Source organism: Ostrea edulis, chromosome 6, assembly GCF_947568905.1.
Source record: "Ostrea edulis chromosome 6, xbOstEdul1.1, whole genome shotgun sequence".
NCBI classification, from domain to species: Eukaryota; Metazoa; Mollusca; class Bivalvia; order Ostreida; family Ostreidae; genus Ostrea; species Ostrea edulis.
This window is the reverse complement of record NC_079169.1, coordinates 86,919,237-86,941,431: the sequence shown is the minus strand read 5'-3', so window position 1 is coordinate 86,941,431 and position 22,195 is coordinate 86,919,237. Positions and strand designations below refer to the sequence as shown.

General features: G+C 36.9%; 2 protein-coding genes across 3 annotated transcripts; one reads left to right on the top strand and one right to left on the bottom strand.

Moving 5' to 3' along the window:
• Nucleotides 1–905: 905 nt before the first annotated feature.
• On the top strand, nt 906–21,788 carry LOC125645556 (tubulin epsilon chain-like). Its single transcript, XM_048871143.2, has 11 exons — nt 906–1,045; nt 3,284–3,357; nt 3,477–3,596; nt 4,286–4,401; nt 5,785–5,906; nt 11,080–11,146; nt 13,508–13,825; nt 14,247–14,387; nt 15,889–16,029; nt 20,724–20,898; nt 21,291–21,788. The coding sequence occupies exons 1-11, from the start codon at nt 1,021–1,023 to the stop codon at nt 21,447–21,449; spliced, it is 1,458 nt and encodes a 485-aa protein (XP_048727100.2). The 5' UTR covers nt 906–1,020; the 3' UTR covers nt 21,450–21,788.
• On the bottom strand, nt 7,637–10,547 carry LOC125645559 (tripartite motif-containing protein 2-like). 2 transcript variants are annotated; one of them, XM_048871151.2, is made up of 2 exons: nt 10,120–10,547; nt 7,637–8,878 (listed from the first exon to the last, which is right to left on the bottom strand). In XM_048871151.2, exons 1-2 carry the CDS (start codon nt 10,472–10,474, stop codon nt 7,977–7,979), a joined length of 1,257 nt encoding a protein of 418 aa, XP_048727108.2. In that variant the 5' UTR covers nt 10,475–10,547; the 3' UTR covers nt 7,637–7,976. The 2 variants fall into 2 exon arrangements, with proteins under 2 accessions (XP_048727108.2, XP_048727109.1); XM_048871152.2 differs by lacking the exon at nt 10,120–10,547 and adding an exon at nt 9,876–10,035.
• Nucleotides 21,789–22,195: the final 407 nt, after the last annotated feature.

The window sequence follows — 22,195 nt, the reverse complement described above, 5'->3', positions numbered from 1 at the left end:
AAACGTAATTTTAGAAGAGCGTGCTAGCCAGTCGAAATCGCTCACATATTCTGTGCGGTATCAGTACATAGCACTTCGTGGTATAAAACGGAAAATCCATTTTTTGTTGCAGTTTTCGGCGATAAGAGGCAATGAATGCAGTCATGTCATACATAGTTTTTAAGTTGAATGATTGTACAATACAACGGTAGTAAATACATTAGCATCGCATATTCCCTGGAGGCTCAAAAGTTCGACATTCTCAGGGGGTGCCATTCTGTGTCATTTGAAGCTAGTTACCTTGTGTTGTTATTAGTATACAGAGGTCATAAGTCATTTACAGAAACAAGTGCCTGTGTTGTCTCCTCGAATGTGGTGTACCGCAAGGCTCAGTCCTGGGTCCGAGACTCTATTGTCTTTTTTCAAAACCCTTAGGGAAAGTTTACATACAGATCTTACAGTGCTGTTAACAACCCCCCCCCCCCCCCCCAAAAAACCCCCTGCTGTTTGATATTATGCCTATGTCCTTTTTATGTATTTAATTATTCCTAAGGGTTGTTTTAAATTGCTTCATATGTTATTAGGGTAATCATATCATATCGCTATATATTAATATTAATATTTATGCATTTTAATTCTGAGACTATGAATATTTTATTTACATGTATGTGCACATCGATTTTATATTATCTTTTCTTTCACATTTGTAAAGCGCTTTAGAGAACTAATGTTGATAGGGCGCTATATAAATCTTTTAATTACAATTACAATTACGGTTTTAAAATAAGTGGCGGCCGCCAGATAATAAGTTGCGGCCGCCAGTTAAATTAATTGGCGGCGGCCGCCAGTTAAATAAATATTAATTCTATACCCTGGCACCTATCGGCTTCCGTACAAAAATTGTTTCGTGCGAATATTTTACGTACGGTTACTTAACATTCAAGTGTGTAGTCTGTCTTGCGCTTTAAAGTAATAGTGCCAATTGTTGCAGAAAAAGAAACATCCCTAAACATTGATCGTAACTCACCACAACAGCGCGAAATGACTCAGTCGATTGTCGTTCAAGGTAATTTTGTCGTCTCTAGTAAAATTCACAACTTTTATTTAACTTTGATATGATTTTGACAGAATCGTCAAACTTTTGGTAATGATATACATTCATGAATTTGCAATATCGTTATTGTTAAGAGGAAGGACACTGGAAATTAATGTAGACAAGGCTACATGTATGTAGGTAGAATATGCATCATCAGATCTCCATAATTCGTCCATTATGCTTTAAATATTGTCACGAAAGTTTTGGTGGGTAGCAAATTTTGAACAGTTTCTTTAAGAAGTAATTTATACAGCTTGCAATGATTTGCGTACTTGATCAATACTTTGTTGGTAAAGTTGATGAAAAGGAAGGTGTTGACCATTTGAATGATTTCTTTATGTGCATCTGGATTTTTACGTTGAAAGGCCTCACAGCATAAGTTCAACAGATCATGCACAACTATATTTTGCATTAATTTCCAGTCCCTATGATCAGAAGAAGAAAAAATAATAATGCATTCTTGTACTAGCAGTGATTTTTCTACATTTTTTACAAGGGTCCTGTGGCTTTCGAATTGGGAAAAATTGTCGACATTTCAGTCAGATTGGGAAAAGTCAATTTTATCGTAAATAAGTTTTGAAATCATATCAAACATTATAATATGTTTTACGGCGTGACCGTGTTTGAGGGCGAAGCAAAAAAAAATTTGGCATTAGTATCTATATCCAGAACAGAACAAAAACAACCCGAAGTTAGCAGGATTTGATCCGCCTATATATTGAACGCGGGAAATATAACGCAACTGATGTAAACAGTACATTGTGACGTCATATTCAGCGTCGTATTTTAGCAAATTTACAAACATAGCGTCTGAACCACAACAACAAACATGGCGTTAATGGTGGAGTGATTATATATGATTAAAAAAATAAGATTTACATGCTTTTAAGAAATTTTTGTAACATCTTAACGACGTGAACTAGGGTAGACGAGATTCAAAATGGAGAAATACATGTCCACGCGATAGTATTCGAATCGACGCCATTAGTACCACAATTTTCAAGTTCCATAGGTATGGTTTAATTTTTCATTGTTTTCCTATATTTTCCTTTTAAACATGTATATACGTGTTACCTATAGGGAGAGCTCCGCTCTCACGGCCCTTCGGGCCGTGAGAGGGCTTCGCCCTCTATTATCTTTATTTTACACATCTAATTTTCTTTAACCTTCTAAAATTTTCAACTTTTATGTCCAAATCATCATTGCCATAACTTTTTGTTAAATCTTATGTATATCATTCACATTGATGTTTACTTTATTCAAATACGTTTTCCTTTCATATTTTTATTATTGGGGAAAATGCAAGCTAAATTGGGAAAAAATTGGCAATTTTTAGGAGGGGAAAGGGCCGAAATTCGGACCCAAAATGGGCCTTTAAAAAATCACTGACTAGTCATATATATGGCACGCCAAATTCACAAAAATGAGCTAAACATAGTTTCACAGTTGATAAACTAGGTTTGTCGACTGTAAACGATAGTTTATGGACCATAAACTATAGTTAATGACATTAATCTATATTTCACATCTGTAAACCATAGTTAACAGATAATCTATGTTTCAAAAGCGTAAACTATAATTAACAATGAAAACAATCATTAGCGATTGCAAAACATAGTTTATCTGATAAATACGGTTTCACGATTGTAAACTACGGTTTACAAGTCTAAACTATTATTAACGAATGTAAATGATAGTTTACGGTTTGTAAGATATAGTTTATAGTCATTTAATGCGCCAAATTCACAAAAAAGTGATAAACACAGTTTTGTTTAATATAGTTTATGAGTAAAAATGGCAGTTAGCTATAGTTTACAATCAAAAACTATAATTAACGAATGTTAAACATAGTTTATCTGATAAATATAGTATCACAATTTGTGAAACTAGGATTAACAATTGTGAACTATAGTTCATGAATGTAAATTATAGTTTACAAATGTGAATCTGTATTTATCAGCAAAATCTATTGTTAACGTTTATTTAAAGACAGATAAACTTGGATTAGCATTTGTAAACTATAGTTTACAACCGTTAAATATAGTTTTACGGATGAAAACTATAGTTAACGAATCGTTAACTATAGTTCATGGTCCGTAAACTATAGTTTACAGTCGATAAACCTAATTTATCAACTGTGAAACTATGTTTAGCTCATTTTTGTGAATTTGGCATGCCATACATATATCATCCTTCAATTTTGTACAGTTGGTCAATGTGGAAATCAAATTGGATGCAGGTTTTGGGATTTAGCATTACGCGAGCATGCCTCTGTCAATAAAGTAAGTACAAGTTCCCTACTACAAAAGTTATGTAAAATTCTTAAATATACTTCCTTTTTCTAAATTGGCAAGCATGTATCAGGAAACGATTTAGATTTGAATTTTTTTTTCTTGTACAGAATGGGGTGTATGATGAATCTGTTGGGAGCTTTTTCAGAAATGTTGATTCTCGTTATGAAAACCCATCAGATATACCATTGGGACAAGGGCAAGGAAAGATTAAATCCCTGAAAGCAAGGGTAGGTGTAGAGTCACTAACTACAGTTTATCAGTTTCATGCTCCAACTTTGCAGTGTAGTTACCAGAGTCTTTCTATAGTTCTGTATTTTTACTTATCTTCACATATTTAAAATTTTGTGCATTAAGATCAGAATCATACAAATGTATTGTATTGCATACTCATGATTTAGATCTGGTTCTGTGTTTGATATATAAATAGAGATTTTCATATTTTAGTGCAACCTTAAATCACAGGCACCTGAAGTATTGATATTACTACCCCCCCCCCCCCCCCTTTGATAATTTTTTTTAGTGGCAATAATTTCTCTGAAATGTGTGAATGATAATAAAATACACAATGTATTTCATTATACCGGTAGAAGGCCAATCTCTAAAGCTTACAAAAACCGTGAAACGATTACATGAATCGAAAGAGGGATGAGATAGACCGGAAATTCACACATTTCAGAGAAATTATTGCCACCAAAAAAAAATTATCAAAAAAAGGGGGGGGGGGGTAATATCCATACTTCAGGTGCCTGTGCCAAAGGCACTAAAATGTGAATCCTACTAAAATAAGCATATCTGAAGTTAGCATGCATATGTATGTTTCATTTTAGATTCAAAGTGTAAATGTATACTCCCTTACAATAATGAAGAAGTATCCCTTGATCTATTATACATGATCTCTATTTACATGTGTCTGTAGGCCATTTTGGTAGACATGGAGGAGGGTGTCGTCAGTGAGATGACTAAGGGCCCATTGAGGGAGGTGTTTGATTTTCAGCAGCTCATCACAGATGTCTCAGGCTCTGGGAACAACTGGTAGGTCTCTCTAGGTGTCCCTTCAGTTTGAAGAGAATCTGGTATTATGTGCCATGCACAAAAGGAAATGAAAATTTTTGATATACCAGTACTTCAAAACAGATTTATCAGATAATCTGCATTTCTTTAACATGAAATTTTCTCCTTTCATGTGCACTGCTAGCAGTGATGATTTAACTCATCAATCTGTCCTGAAGTGAAATTTATTACCAAGAATTTAGCAAAATGATGGAATTTTTAATTGACTTCTGTTGTTAATTTAAATCCTCCACAAGCAGGAGAAAATAATCTATTATGAAATACATTCATTGTACATATATATACCATTTTTCCTCATACCATGAGAACATTTGTCAACACATGAATATGAAGCAATTCTACATAAAATAAATGAAATTTAATGGTCTTGTGAGATTTGCCATAGCAGCATACAAGTACTGTACTGGTGTAATTACACATATTATGTATTCAAAGTTTAGTGTAGGTCATGGATTATTTGAATAATTGTGAATTGGTGTTTTGCTATATTTATACCCCCCGAATGAAGTTCTGGGGGGTATATAGGAATCACTCTGTCTGTCTGTCTGTGCAGATTCGTGTCCGGGCCATAACTTCTTTGTTCTTTGACTTAGGCATACCATATTTGGCACACAGGTAGATCACCATGAGACGATGTGTCGAGTACCTTCATGACCTCTATATGACCTTGACCTCAAGGTCAAAATTAAAAGTTTTTACAATGAATTCGTGTCAGGGCCATGACTTCTTTGTTCTTTGACATAGGCATATCATATTTGACACATGAGTGTCACCATGAGACAATGTGTCGAGTACCTTCATGACCTCTATATGACTTTGACCTCAAGGTCAAAATTGATTATAGGGTTTTGACATAGTCATACCATAAGACATGGGTGTATCACCATGAGACTATGTGTCATGTACATTCATGACCTCTTTATGACCTTGACCTTTGATCTTAAGGTCAAAATTATAGGTTTATGCCACGGATTTGTGTTCGGACTATATCTTCCATTTTCTTCTACAAAGGCATACCATATGACACTCAGGAAAGAGGTAATTTATACCTATCAATAACACCCTTTGGGAGATTGGGGTAAGCGGGGGGTATTCTTAGTGAGCATTGCTCACAGTACATTTTGTTAAAGATACATGTTGTCACATTGTTGTGCATAAGTTACAAAATCATATTGAAATTTTGATGTTATATTAAACTTCTGACTGCATAAAGGCTCCAAACTACATGTACTGATATATAATTACATCTACTGTACAGTATACAGTAATTACGCCTGAACACAGATTATACATCATAGATAATTATACTGATCCTAGATTTTGCTTTTATATATACATATCTAGGGCAGTAGGACACAAAATGTATGGTACACAGTATAAAGAAGAACTAACGGACATCATCCGACGAGCGGCTGAATATTGTGACTGTCTTCAGTGTTTCTTTGTCCTGCATTCGATGGGGGGAGGTAAGTTTTGTTGTGTTTAATATATATACACGACCTTGGTATGTTAATCCAATGCCCACTTTCAGTTGGTAGATGGTGATCAAGTCCGTTGTCAATCCTCATGAGTCATTTGTAAACTTTTAAACAATTTCAGCTTCTTCTTTAGAACAGCTGAACCAATTTTGATATATAAGAGCTATGGATCAAGAGGAACAAAATTTCTTGATAAGTGTGGCCAAAACAATAAAATTAATGTAGTACTCAAAAATCATTTTTACTCCTAGACATCAAGCAGTCAACCTATTAGCATGCTTATAAAGCAATGAGCCCTTTACCAAAACTGAAATTCATGACCCTTGGGTTCATATCCCAGGGTCTGGAGCTACATGTATATACAAGTTGGTCTTATATTCAAAATGGATTACCAGTATATCCTACAAAATTTTATTTACTTCTGGACGGCAAGGAGACAAACTGTTTGCATGATTTTGATGAGCATTGGGCCTTCTATCAAATCTGTAAAATTCATGACCGCTGGCTTCAGGCCCTAGAGCGAGACTGATAGAATGCTTCACGAGTACGAGTGTGGGATTGGAAAATTCCACTGAGGGGGTAAGATTCATAGTCTAGGATGAGGCTTTGCACCAACACAAGTAAATAATGGAGGACTTTTTCCTTACATTTTATCCAGTTTGGTGCATTAATTCAGAAGAGCAGATATCTCTGAAGTTATGTATTGGACTTGTAGCTTGGGAAGATGGGATATATACATTTATTTTAATTTATACCAAATTGTAAACAACATCATAGCATATTTTGAAGAACATTTAATGCACTTTACCTGCAGGCCAAGAGATCAGGGTGTCGTGTATACTCTGGATATATCTCTTTACCAGGTAAATAACAAGGACCATATATGAGCTAACACATCCAGTGATCTGTATCCGTGAAGAAACCCTACTGTATTATTTTTGGGTCTTTAAAATGGCCAAGAGATCAGGGTGTTGTGTATACTTTCGATATACATGTACAGATGACCTGTCTCAGGGCCTTCTGCAGAGTTTCTGTGGTCATCTTGTTTGCATAATGGTCTTATCTCTAACAGCTGACACACAGTCTACCCCCCCCCCCCCTTCCGACTTCCTCTCTCTCTTATTCTCATTCATTGGCTCAATGAATAATTTCTTTTTATAAATATAAAGCTATCATAAATTATTAACAGAAATTATTTCACTAAGTTATATAGGTTTTAGAAAGTAATGTGCAAATTATTGTTGATTTCTGATTGTGCAATTTTATAATGCATGCATATAGAGGGGGAAAAAACTACAATATTAAAATTACATTGTTCAGGGGACTTAAAAAAAAAAAAATGAATTGTGAGAAAATACCAGTTGTGGACAGGTCAATGCTATCAAAATTCAAATATCCTGGACTTCCTTAAGATTTAAGAAATACAGATAATTGTTGAGCACCATTGTTATAAAAACACATCTCTTGGGTAGCTGCAGACCACAGTCTCTGCAGATGTCACTCCCCCTGATATCTATTGTTAAAAGTTTGATTGACAGGTGGCTTATCATTGATCATGATAGAGGTAAAATTTGGGGGTGTTAATGTAAAATTGGGTCTTTAAGTGATATATATTCAACATTTATTGCTGTTCATACAGAACCAAAGAATGTATCCCTAAATAATACACCAATCACAGATTTTCTGCAATGCTAGCAACAACAAAAAACCCACAAAAATTATGAGTAGTACATCTACATTATAGTATTTGCATGTATAATTATTATACCAAAACTTAATCATTTATTAATGAAAACAGAGTTCACAAAATAAATTTAATGCCTAGTGTCAATGGCAATGCATTCTCTTGATAGGCACACAGGTATCAGATCTTCTGTAAAGCAATTCAGTCCAATGTATTAGGTAAATTTAATGCATGCCTCATATATTATTTATACAACATAACAAAATAACAGTGATACATGTACATTGTTTGAAGGTAGAGCATTAACAATGTACGAAATCAATGACTATGAAGGGCACGCGTAGATTCGGATTTCTGCAAAACGAAATCATTGACTATAAAGGGCACTTGTATACTCGAATTTCTGCAAATTGTGTTCCCCGAAGTAAAACCGCCACATTTCCTGCAGGTGTAACGGCAACATTTAATGGCTTCACATCAGACTGAATGTCGTCAGTGTTTTCAACCAGACACCTTAGATAGTTGCAGTGATTGTCAAACATTTGCACTCGGAAATTCCCGGCATCTGCCACAATGATATTGTCACGCTTATCCACAGCAATTCCCATGGGACAAGACAGATTGCCAAACTTCCTCTTAAAATTTCCTGCAGTGTCAAAGACCTTAACACAATTATTTCCTGAGTCACTGACAATGATGTTGTCTTTGCTGTCCACTGCTACAAAGTTAGGTCCATTGAAGTGTTTGTCTCCGGAACCGTGCCATCCAAACTTCAAAGACATTTTGTTCTGGTCGGTAAAGACATAAATGTTATTGCCTTCAAGGTTGGAAATAATAGTTTGACTTTTGGATGTTTGAGCTATTCCACTGGGTTTATCAAAACGATAGAAATCCCCAACTGTTTGAAGGACATGACCATCCATATTGTAGATTCTCATTATTGCAGAACCTGCTCCATTTATAGCCAGAAGAATCAAATTATCACGAGTCATTGTTACCCCGCTTATTTTACAGTCACAGCTAAAGCGCCCAATCAATTCACCGGCATTTGCGTACACTAAAACTCGACTTCCTGCCAGGTCTGTGACCACATACTCCCCATTCTTTCCCACGGCCAGTCCATATGGCTTCATGAAATCAGCGATAGTAGCTCCAAGTTGACCAAATCTCAAAAGAAGATTCTCACTGCAAGGGACGTATGTTGTAGAGGCTGGTATTGTGTTCATTGGATTTCCTGTCGGGGCCTGGGGGTACAGACCTCCAGGGACTGGAGAGACTACAAACAAACAATGCACAACCATATTATTTCAACAACATTTTTAAAGATATCTTTTTAAACTTGTCAGAAATATAAAATTTACAATAATGATCATACATCTCAATACTTATGATAATCTGTATCCCCTCAGAAGCATTTGGATAATTGACTGAACAGCGGTATTTGAAGAGATGTATTGTCCATTGTCCATATACACAGTAAAGTCAAATCTCATGACAATTATATCTAATAAACCTGACTGAACTAAATGTGTTAAAAGTTCCTTAGTGGGGATTATTCTAGGATTGCTTTCAATTAGCCCAATCCGGTATCATCATCAGATCATCAGGTTGGGAACACTTCCCCTGTAGCGAGATATTCTCGCTAAAATGTGATTATTCCTCTTTAGCGAGAAATAAACATTACCATAAGCAAGTGTTTTGGTGTCTTTATTGAAAATAATGCCAAATCCTGTGCAACGCTGAATAAGTGCGACATACACTCAACATGATGCGAATTGTTTCTGTGAAATTGACAACATAGTCAAGAAATTGCATATCGAAAGTTGCTGCGTAAGAGAGAAGCAGTGTGAAATCCAATGCACATCGTGAGTGTTTTTGTTTTGATTCATATAATTTGCAGATGTATCAAACATTTTAGCACTTTTTCTTCTTTTCACATGAAACTCGAAGAGATGTACTCCATGGGTGTTTTTCTCGGTTGTATGGGATATATTTACTCTCGCTAGAGAGGGATGATCATGTTTTAGCGAGAATATCTCGCTATAGGGGAAGTGTTCCCAACCTGATCATTAGCCAAGCACTCTCACTAACTACTCAACAGAACTAATATATATATTTATGTCACTCACTAACTACTCAACAGAACTAATATATATATTTATGTCAGTAGTTACCAAAATCTGTTAGAAGCAAGATTTCCATGTTGATTTTACCAGATAATATACAGGGACTTGTTCAATAGATCCCTTTTATACAGATATACTGGAACATACCTATATAAAATAAAACTGACAAGTCCCTGAGGTACTTGGAAATTTCAGCACCCAAGAGTTTTAACACAATACCCTCTCTATCCAGTTTTAAACCGCCATACACTTTCATCTTGTATTACATTGGTAAAATCTAGGAATAAACTATATAAAAGTAACTTGATGACTAATGAACTGATGCTAGAAGCGTGACATACATGAACATGACGATGGTGATTCATGTGTAAAGGAAATTCGAACTACATACTATTTCTAGAACTTCCATCGGCTGGGCTTCCTTTAGGGCGTGGGGGGACAGCTGGTCTCTTGTCTACAGTGTCCAAAAGGCTGGACAACACATAATTGTCCGGAAATCCCCCCACTCCTCCGGGTGGAATTATGGTTGCTTTCTGGCATACGGGGCAAGGAAACTGACCAGAAGATTCATAACCACGACTCACAATAAAATCTGTCAGACACCCTTGGCAGAATGAATGTAAACACGGCAGGGCTTTGGGTTTATCAAAGGGTCCCATACAGATTGCGCAAGTCAAGTGGTCCTCACGGATTTTTGTCCTTAAACTCATCGCCGAAACTGGACGAAATTTTGGATCCGTGTCCATGTTTGTTTGCAACACCTTTACGTTCTTCCGCTAACCTCCCCCGTAGGAAATACCCAGAGTTATCGTTCCTTACACCGAAGAACGATAACTCTAGGTAGGTGTAACTTGAAGCCGTCAGAATACTTCTCGGCAAAATTTAAAGAGAGAGAGAGAGAGAGAGAGAGAGAGAGAGAGAGAGAGAGAGAGAGAGAGAGCTTCTATTAAATCTTGGTATAGGCCTACAAGGTTATTGAGAAGTTATATCAAGTTAAGTGGACCTGACAGCTAAAGTAGTCGAGAGCATTTATAAGATCTGAAAAAATTAATTATCCCCCCCCCCCCCCCCCCCACCTAGTGTCCCTCCCGGCGCCTTTCGTTTTACTTACAGTGTCGGAGTCTTCTTTAGTGAAACAGAGACTATTCTAAAGGTGGAAAAGTGAAATGATACATTTTTAATTTTGATTTCTGGTCAAAAAATTTATTGAATAATTCACCATCAAAACTGACACCGATATCTGGCTTTAAAAAGAACTTATTTTTTGGATTTGCTGTAAAATATTTATATTAGACTAGGCCTACATGTACACTGGCACATTGAATCACGTTTTACATTTTCGTCGTTTCAGGTACGGGGTCCGGAGTAGGGACTTTCATCCTAAACCTTTTAGCTGATGAGTATCCTGATGTGTACAGGTATGTTGTCATCCTGTGTTGAAGGACCAGTGGCTCTTTTCACACAAAATTTCACGATTAATGAAAATTTTAAAACACTGTAATTCTTTTATTATTTTACGCTCATATATTTCTGAATGAAGAAAACTATAATTGCATTCTCAGCTTACCCTGACCACAACTATAAACCTCAAGCAAAGAGGACTCGGTAATTTTTATACGCCCGTCATTAGACGTATAATGTTATGGCTCTGTCCGTGCGTCTGTCCGGCTGGCTGGTCATCCGTCTGTCCGTCCCGGGTCTTGTTTTCCAGACTTTTTTCCGTAACGGATGCATGTACAACTTTGAAATTTGGTGACAGTATCTCCCTCAAGAATTGTAAGAATGAGTTTGCATTTCAGCTGGATTGGTCCGTCCTTGACTTTAGGGCTATAAGTAGGTCAAAGTTTAGTTTGCATTTCAGCTGGATTGGTCCGTCCGTCCGTGACCTACATTAGGACTAAAAGTAGGTCAAATAGTTTTACGGGCTGTTTTTGATTATGGATACAGATATTGCCCTGATATTTAGTCATAGGCTTCCTCTCGGAGGAATACAAGTTCAGTTTGCATTTCAGCTGGATTGGTACATCTTTCACCTACTTTTGAGCTAAAAATAGGTCAAACAGTTTTCCGGGCTTTTTTCATTAGAGATACAGATATTGCCCTGATATTTAGTCAAAGGCTTCCTCTCAGAGGAATACAAGTTCATTTTGCATTTCAGCTGAACTGGTCTATTCTTGACCTACTTTTTGGACAAAATAGGGCAAACAGTTTTTCCAGGCCTTTTTATCGTTACGGATACAGATATTGCCCTGATTTTCCTCTCAGAGGAATACAAGTTAAGTTTGCATTTCAGCTGGATTGGTCCATCCTTGGCCTACTTTTGGACTAAAATTAGGTCAGACAGTTTTCTGAGTTTTTTTTTCCATTACGGATACAGATATTGCCCTAATATTTAGTCAAAGGTTTCCTCTCGGAGGAAGACAAGTGCAGTTAACATTTCAGCTGGATTGGCGCACCATGACCTACAGTACTTTAGGGGTAGAAGTAGGTCAAACAGTTTTCCAGATTTTTTTTTTTTTTTGGTATGGTGACAGGTATTGCTCTGAAATTTAATCACAACCTCCCTTTCAGAGAAATACATAATCAGTTCACATTTCAAACATTTCAACTAAATACGCCAGTTTTGAGATTAGAGCTCTCCTATGTAGGAGGTGCATTTAGTGGAACTTTGAATGCTTTGGTGGGACAGAGTGGTACCACAGTCAGTGAGAAAGACGATAAAAGGTATAAAAACCGACTTCTTATTAAATACTTGTTGTAGGAAATGTAAAATACTGTCAAAAGAAATGTTTTACTAAAGTGGAAACATAAATACAATGTTATATTTCCAAGCAATGTCCTGGATATGATAGCTAGGAGCAACAAAATAACGTGATATAATAAGAATTCTTAGTATTTAATTACTTCTTGAATACTTACTTAGAGAGTGTATCATTTACTTAGTTTGTGTATCAGTCGAAATTGGGTGATAAAACTGCGTAGGATAAACTTACTGTGCAGATTCACTTATTCAGTGATGAATATCTGTCCCACTCCCGCGTGTAAACAAGTTGTTTTGCACCTTACTAAGTACGAGAGTTCTGCAAAGGGAAATAACTCGGACATATCTCGAAACCGACGTATTGGTGCACCATGACCTACTTTAGGGCTAAAAGTAGATCAAATGGTTTCCTGGACTTTTTATCATCATAAATAGATACTGCACCAACATTTGTCACAACCTCACTCTCAGTAAAATTTTGATGCATAATCAGTTCACATGTCAGATGGATTGGTGCAGCATGACCCACTTTAAGACTTTTCTATTCAGAAAGTGTGTTGTATCAATTCAGCGTGCGCAATATGCTTCTAGGTTGAATTTCACTATCCGACGGGCGTAAATTGTACCGTTTGCGGTACTCTTGATTATGTATTTAACATCCACACTCCCTTCCAAGAGAAAATGGATTTGAAGGGAAAAAAATATCATGCATGTAAAAATAAGGTAGGATCAACTCTCTTTCATGGGCACTGAACTTATATGAAGCTTCACATGGTGTATCTTCATATTGTGTTCTCAAAAATTTAGAATAGCCTCAACAGGTAACATGCTTAGATATGTAGAAACAATCTCTTTTCATTGCATACATTGTTGTATATTTATTTAACAATATGAAAGCATAAGAGCACTTTTGTCTAGTCATGGTTATTGTGTTACCATTATGCTCCTTATGAAGTTTAAATTTGTAAGATGTGTGTGATTTAAGCGAGCATTGTGACCCATGGGCGTTCCTTTTCAGATTTGTTACAGCTGTGTATCCGTCATCCGAGGACGACGTTGTGACGTCACCGTATAACAGCGTTCTAGCCATGCGCGAGTTGACAGAAAAGGCGGACTGTGTTTTACCAATAGAGAATCAGGCTCTTGTCGACATCGTCAACAAAATTAGCCAGTCTGTCCCCTCAGCCAAACTGGGCAAACGGGTGTACACCGCCAGCGGGATCAAGGCCGGCAGTGCCATAACAGAAGGAGAAGGCGGAGTGTCCAAACCGTCTGACGAGAGACCGTTCGACAGCATGAACAACATTGTAGCTAACCTGCTCCTCAACATGACCAGGTCTAAATTCACTTTAATGTCCACCATAATTATACAAATTAATTAACATAATTTACAATTATTAACATTTTTTAGATCAATAGGATGCTTGGTTTCCCGAGAAGTACATATTCCCTTCACCTAGAGAGCTAGGTGAATGATGGACTGTAAGGCTTTGTTTACAGCTAGAGTGCAAGACCCAGTCAAAAGTGATTAAAAAACACGAGTTTTCATTGAAGGAACCAAAAAAAAAAAAAAATCGTATCAGTTTGGGAATTTCCAATTAAATTTTGGTCAGATGTTGTAAATATCCAATGCTAGAGTCAATCTATAGACACATGGATTGGAATAGTCTAGTTTGTTGGAGCTCGGCCAATCAGAAAGCACAGAATTATTTAGTTATATAAAAATTGATTCATCATATCTTTTTTGTACTTGACAGCTCGGCAAGATTTGAGGGATCATTGAATGTAGATCTGAATGAGATAACGATGAACCTGGTTCCATTTCCCAGACTCCATTACCTGGTATCCAGCCAGACGCCTTTGTTTTCTCTTTCTGATGTTCATCTACCTCCTAGAAGGTACACATACAATCTGTAGACTCAACTAGGCTAAAGGTCCATATAGTACTATCTGTAGGGTCAACTAGGCTAAAGGTCCATATAGCGCAATCTGTAGGCTCAACTAGGCTAAAGGTCCATATAGCGCAATCTGTAGGCTCAACTAGGCTAAAGGTCCATATAACACAATCTGTAGGCTCAACTAGGCTAAAGGTCCATATAATACAATCTGTAGGCTTGATTGGGCTAAAGATCCTTATAGTGCAATCTGTAGGCTCAACTAGGCTAAAGGTTCATATAATACAATCTGTAGGCTTGATTGGGCTAAAGATCCTTATAGTGCAATCTGTAGGCTCAACTAGGCTAAAGGTTCATATAATACAATCTGTAGGCTTGATTGGGCTAAAGATCCTTATAGTGCAATCTGTAGGCTCAATTAGGCTAAAGGTTCATATAATACAATCTGTAGGCACAACTAGGCTAAAGGTCCATATAGTTTTGACTACTACTAACTGGCAAAGGAGTAAATTGACAAGCCAAGGAATCCGAATGAATGATAGAAAATGATTTCAAGATTCAATTTGGACCGCATGTCATATATTTTGAGATAGTCTCAAAACTTTTACAATTTTTTTTTTTTACATACTATGTTGATAGGGATACTATGTTGATAGGGAAGATTTATATGATAAAGCAGCTTTGTCATATAAACACATAGGCCTATACGATGTACTAGTAATTACATTTCCAACATTTTCTTTCATTGTTTTCAAGCTTGTACAAATCAAAAATTTAAGTCTACATTTATGAAATGGGTATACACGCATCTTCATTATAGTGTAGAAAACTATAAGAGTTCATATTAAAGTTTACACAGGAAAGTCTTTGATTTTAACATATTTTATTGTATATATAAATACACACATAGATATGCTAATACACGAAAAAATGAAAACAAAGTTAGAAAATTAGTAAGTTCTCATTGTACGAGTTGCAAGGAAAAATATCAATATGCAACTTTGTGAAAAAATCTCTTGAAATATTGTATAGAACAACAGGGATGCTAATTATATTTGAAGCTTCCTAAACATGTATTGCACGGTAGACAAAGCCACAAAAAGGACCTATGCACGTGTTCGTATGAGCAAGTACTTCGGTGACTTTTATTATACAAAGACATTTCATCTCGCTATAGAACAAGGTTGTTGCTCTCAAATTCTGTATATGTACAAAAACGATATTAACAATAATAATAATGGGGAAAAAACCCCACCAAAAACAAAACAAACAAACCCCCCCCCCCCCCCCAACATTCAAAACAAAAAGGCACAACCCATTAATAGGATAATGGTTGTGTTACTTCGATCACATCCAGCTATTGTGTCATCTCATATGTTTATATTATATTGCTTTATATTATACACTAATTGTGATAGATATATTATACATTGATTATAATAGATATATATGAAACAATAACATGTTGCTGTTTTGATGGATATGTGAGGTAATCTAATTTCAGACTAGACCAAATGTTCTCGGATGCATTTTCTAGAGACCACCAGCTGATCAAGGCTGATCCGAAGCACAGCCTTTATCTGGCGTGCGCCCTAATGGTCCGAGGGAATGTGGAAATCTCGGATGTGCGGAGGAATATAGAAAGGTATGACAGGAGTCACCCTCGTTTTTTTATCTAACATTTCTATTTCCGCTTTATTTTTGTCCAGTTTGATACCTGTATGTGTGTAGATTTATTTTGTGGCATATAAATTACTCATTGGGCATTTTTTAGATGTTGGAAACTAGACCAAACTTTGATTGTTTTACGCCCCGTTGAGAATATTTCACTCATATTGAGACGTCACCAGTTGTAGGTTAAGTACCACTTTTAGGCATTTAGCGTAGCGCTTACGGCCGTAGCAGTGAGGGTTCTTTAACGTGCCAACACCTGCCGTTTTTAAGGTTATATCCGAAAGACCCGTGATTCTCACTTCTAAATGCCGAGAGTAATCCCTACCTATGTTTAACTCTTACGTTTGACGCGGTCATGACACAAGCGGGGCTCGAACTCACGACTTCCCGGTTACGAAGCAAACGCTCTAACACTGATACACCGCGACCGGTCAGTATGATAAACTATATGAATGTTAATTTCTCACAACTTCGAAAAATTATGAATTGGTATTAACGAAGTACTGGTGTATTCAATAGAAGGGAAAATGGTGATATCCTAATAAATGCATATTTTTGAAGGATTGACGTTTTTATGGATGTGTGCAAGTATACACAGGAAAAGTATTACTAGAGACATCATGGAGGAAAAGGATTTGTTTATTAAAATATGCCTTTATGTTAAGCATGAAATTTAATTTCATCGCTTAAAGTGGCTCTCCCTGCCCCATTCCATGTCTGTGTTTTTCTACCTTTTTAGGTCACCTGAATTCATTCAGGTGACCTATTGCTATCTGTTTTTGTCCGTCGTCGTGCGTTAACATTTGAACATTTTCAGCTTCTTCTCTGAAACCCCTGAACCAATTTCAACCAATTTTGGCATATAGCATCTATGGGTGAAGGGGAACAAAATTTGTGAAATTCGTGGTCCCTGCCCCCCTGGGTCCTGAGGGGTGGGGCAAAAACCATCAAAATGAGTGTAATTTTAAAAAATCTTCTTCTTTACTCCTGGACATCAAGAAGCCAAACTGTGGGCATAATTATAATGAGCATTGAGCCCTCTACCAAAATTGTGAAATTCATGGCCCCTGGGGCAGGGGTTCTTGTGTTAGGGTGGGGCTCTATTGGTCATATAGTGAAAATGTAGAAATTCTTTGAAAATCTTCTCTGTCTCTGGGTATTAAGTAGACAAACTAATAGCATGGTAATGATGAGCAAGGATGCCTCTTGTATACTGGTATACTGGAATCGGGTTGTCCGTCCGTCCGTCTGTAGACGCAATGGTTTCCGGGCTCGAAAGCATTATCCTTTCCACCTACCGTCACCATATCATATATATGGACTACCCATGGGATGAAGATGTTCCCTATTGATTTTGGGGTCAAAAGGTCAAAGGTCAAGCACACTGGACATCGAAGTAGCAATATGGTTTCCGGGCTCTAAAGTGTTATCCTTTCCACCTACAGTCACCATATCATACATATGGACTACCCATAGGATGAAGATGTTCCCTATCGATTTTAGGGTCAAAAGGTCAAAGGTCAAGTGCACTGGACATTGAAGTAGCAATATGGTTTCCGGGCTCTAAAGCGTTATCCTTTCCACCTACAGTCACCATATCAAACATATGGACTACCCATGGGATGAAGATGTTCCCTATCGATTTTGGGGTCAAAGGTCAAGTGCACTGGACATTGAAGTAGCAATATGGTTTCCGGGCTCTAAAGCGTTATCCTTTCCACCTACAGTCACCATATCATATATATGGATTACTAATGGGATGAAGATGTTCCCTATCGATTTTGGGGTCAAAAGGTCAAAGGTCATGCGCACTGGACATCGAAGTAGCAACACTCAGAAAAGAGGTAGTTTATACCTATTACCAACACCCTTTGGGAGATTGGGGTAAGGGGGGGGGGGGGGTATTCTTAGTGAGCATTGCTCACAGTACCTCTTGTTAAAATTTGTGAAATTCATGGCCCCTGGATCAGGGGTTCTGGTGCTAGGGTGGGGCTTTATAAGTCATATAGTGAAAATGCATTATTTCTTTGAAAATCTTCTTCTCTGTCCTTGGGTATTTAAGTTGACAAATCAATAGCATGGTTATGATGAGCAAGGATGCCTCTTTCAAAATTGTGAAATTTATGGCCCCTGGGTCAGGGGTTCTGGTATTAGGGTGGGGCCCTATTGATCTTATAGTGAAAATGCATTTTATTTCTTTGAAAATCTTCTCCTCTGCTGCTGGGTATTAAGTAGACAAACTAATAGTATGATAATGATGATCAAGGATGCTTCTTTCAAAACTGAAATTTATGCCCCTGGGTCAGGGGTTCTGGTGCAAAGGCGGGGCTGACCACATAGCTATTCAATGTTTCTTCCATCCAAAAGTAAAATTCTTATATTTAAACACAAACCTAATTCAAACATTGGAAGGTTGTTACATGATACTCAGGTGACCTATAAGGCCCCTGGGCCTCTTGTTTTTAGCTCACCTGAACCGAAGGTTCAAGTCAGCTATTCTGATCACATTTTGTCCGGCGTCCGTCTGTCTGTCTGTCCGTCCGTCTGTCTGTCTGTAAACTTTTCACATTTTCGACTTCTTCTCCAGAACCACTGGGCCAATTTCAACCTAACATGGCCAAAAGCATCCTTGGGTGAAGGGCTTTCAAGTTTGTTCAAATGAAGGGCCATGTCCCTTTCAAAGGGGAGATAATCACAAATATGCAAAAATAGGGTGGGGTCATTTAAAAATCTTCTTCTCAAGAACCACTGGGCCAGAAGAGCTGAAATTTACCTGAAAGCTTCCTGACATATTGCAGATTCAAGTTTGTTCAAATCATGGCCCCCCGGTGGTAGGATGGGGCCACAAGAGGGGATCAAAGTTTTACATACAAATATATAGGGAAAAACTTTAAAAATCTTCTTCTCAAGAACCACTGAGCCAGAAAAGCTGAGATTTACATGAAAGCTTCCTGACATAATGCAGATTCAAGTTTGTTCAAATCATGGGCCCCTGGGGTTGGATGGGGCCACAATAGGGGATCAAAGTTTTACATACAAATATATAGGAAAAATCTTTAAAAATCTTCTTCTCAAGAACTACTAAGCCAGAAAAGCTGATTTTTACATGAAAACTTTCTGACATAGTGCAGATTCAAGTTTGTTAAAATCATGGCCCCCGGGGATAAGATGGGGCCCCAAGGGGTGGATCAATGTTTTACACACAAATATATAGGGAAAAACTTTAAAAATCTTTTTCTCAAGAACCACTAAGCCAGAAAAACTGAGATTTACATGAAAGCTTCCTGACATAATGCAGATTCAAGTTTGTTCAAATCATGGGCCCCGGAGGTTGGATGGGGCCACAATAGGGGATCAAAGTTTTACATACAAATATATAGGAAAAATCTTTAAAAATCTTCTTCTCAAGAACCACTGAGTCAGAAAAGCTGATTTTTACATGAAAACTTCCTGACATAGTGCAGATTCAAGTTTGTTAAAATCATGGCCCCCGGGGATAAGATGGGGCCCCAAGGGGGGATCAAAGTTTTACACAGAAATATATAGGGAAAATCTTTAAAAATCTTCTTCTCAAGAATAGCAAAGCTGTGATTAATCATATTTATATGGAAGCATCTTCAGGTAGTGTAAATTCAAGTTTGTTCAAGTCATGCCCCCAGGGGGTAGGGAGGGGCCACAATAGGGGTTCAAAGTTTGACATTGAAATATTTAAAAAAATATATGTTCAAAAATCTTCATCTCAAGAAGAGCATAGTAATGATTAGTCATTTTAATGTAAAAGCATTATCAGGTAGTGCAGATTAAAATTTGTGGAATTCATGGTCCCCTGGCGAAGGTTGGGGCCACATAGAAGATCGATTTTTTTTTTGATTTTTTTTTTGATTTTTTTTTTTTTTACATGGGAATATATAAGGAGGAGTGTTTAAGAAATTTTACATGGGAATATATAGGAAAAAATGTAGATAAATTTTCAATTTTTTCTGCTCTTGTTAATTTTGCATCCAAATAAATCTAGTGATATAATTTCATTTTTGTCTACATTTATAAATTAAGAAGAAGAAAACTCGCCGTCGATTCCTTTTGAACAACTTGGTGAATATCATTAATCTTGGCACCAAAAATCTTTGACTGAAGGGCATTCAATTGTTATAATTACACACTTAATGCACATACCGGTATTTACAACGTGTATGACCCCCTATTGATTTTCTGGTCACACCTGCCATGTTGGGTTTAAAACATAAACACTCTTTTCTCAGGTGAGCGATGTGGCCCATGGGCCTCTTGTTTTTTTAATTAATCACATAACATGTTAATCCAACACCCTGCTGGCTGTCCATGCTTTCGCTCGTCATGTATTGCTCTTTACTTTCTGGAAACATCACGTGGTGATAATTATTTTTAAGTTTATTATTTATTATCTGACCTGGATAATGAATGAATAAATAGGAAATTAGCTTGATTACTTTTGAATCTGATCGAGGTAAATTGAATAAAGTGGAGAACTTATATATACATGTAGTTTGATATAAGATAAAAAAGCACATACATTTATTCATATGATAATATTCATATAGCTTAAACAAGAGACGTTCTTTTATTTTTTCAGTTTTAATATGAATGTTGTATATCAGAGGTTACATGAAGGGATTTTTTTCTTCTCAGGTTGAAGCCAAATCTAAAGTTTATTCACTGGAATAACGAAGGATGGAAGACTGGTCTGTGTTCTGTGCCGCCCGTGGGTCAGAACTACTCCCTCCTGACCCTGGCCAACAACACCTGTGTGCACCACACATTCGGTGATCTCCGGGACCGCTTCAACCGGCTGTACAAAAGAAAGGTACGCTCTTAAAGGGGCTTTAGCTGTCACCAAAAAATTGAATTCAATGAAAATTGCTGTGTATTATATACATGTCTGTCTTTATTAATAATTGATTTATATTTCTATGCCATTGAGATATTTTGAGAAAATTCACTTTTACAGCTAATGCCCCTTTAAGTTTTGTTTCTATTTGGGATTTGCGTCACTAAGTGAAGTTGCAGTGTTTATAGGTTGTTCGAATATTTGACAGGATTTTGTATTGAACTTTTACATAGGCACTGTTTTACACCTGATATTCACAGAGAACTATGAATTGTTTTAATTTTAGATCATCTGTTTGTAATATTTTGAGAAATTTTAAGACCTTTGTAGGAAATGATGTAAACGACTTGTGTATGAATTTATGATAGGCTCACGTGCATCATTACACGTCCATAGAAGGTATGGAGATGGCAGATTTCAGCAACAGTTTGGAGTCTCTAAACTCACTGGTGGACGAATATAAAGGACTAGAACATCAAATGAACAACCCTCCTCCTTCAGAACCTCGACTGGAGATCATCAAATGATGTGGGTAGGGACCACTACTGGGGATTATCGAGTCCGATTATCGGCTCAAGACGTCAGCAGTCTGCAGCTGTACAGCGGGAATGGAGCTGTGTTTCCAGAGAAATTTTTCCCGCGGGGAGATATGTAGACAGTAAATGTAAGGTGTCTCCTATATGTAGCGTGCGCATATGTAGGCACTGAAGAACTTGAATATCGACGAGTTTGCGTGTTTCTAAGACAGAAACGTACATGTACCTTTGACACTAAAATGGAAGATTTTCATGACATTACAATATACCCGGTAATTGTAAATTCTTTGATATGAATTTTGATTTATAAAAGTACATGGATATGAAAATTTGGATTAATTCTTCATGTGAGAATCATGTCGGGTTTATTTTTCCTTAGTACTTCCTGAGGAGGAATAATTCTTCACTGCTTCTAGTTAAGGAAAATCCCTGAAGACACTGTTTAGGGTCAAGTCAGCAGCAGCTTACGACATCTTTTATTTTCTATAACACTGCTTCTGGTCAAGTCAGCGGCATTTTTACGACATATCTCCACAATAGTTCTCAGTGTAGAAGCAGACGACATGGGAGAAATGCAGCGGACTTCTAGCTTGAATTTAATTATACACTTTCTTCTGAATGAAGACTTTTCCTCAAAGGAACCTTTTTACGCATACAAAACAATGTACAGTGTATAATATAATAATACCACAACAAATGAACAGAAAGCAATACCGTATTTACAATTAGCCATATGT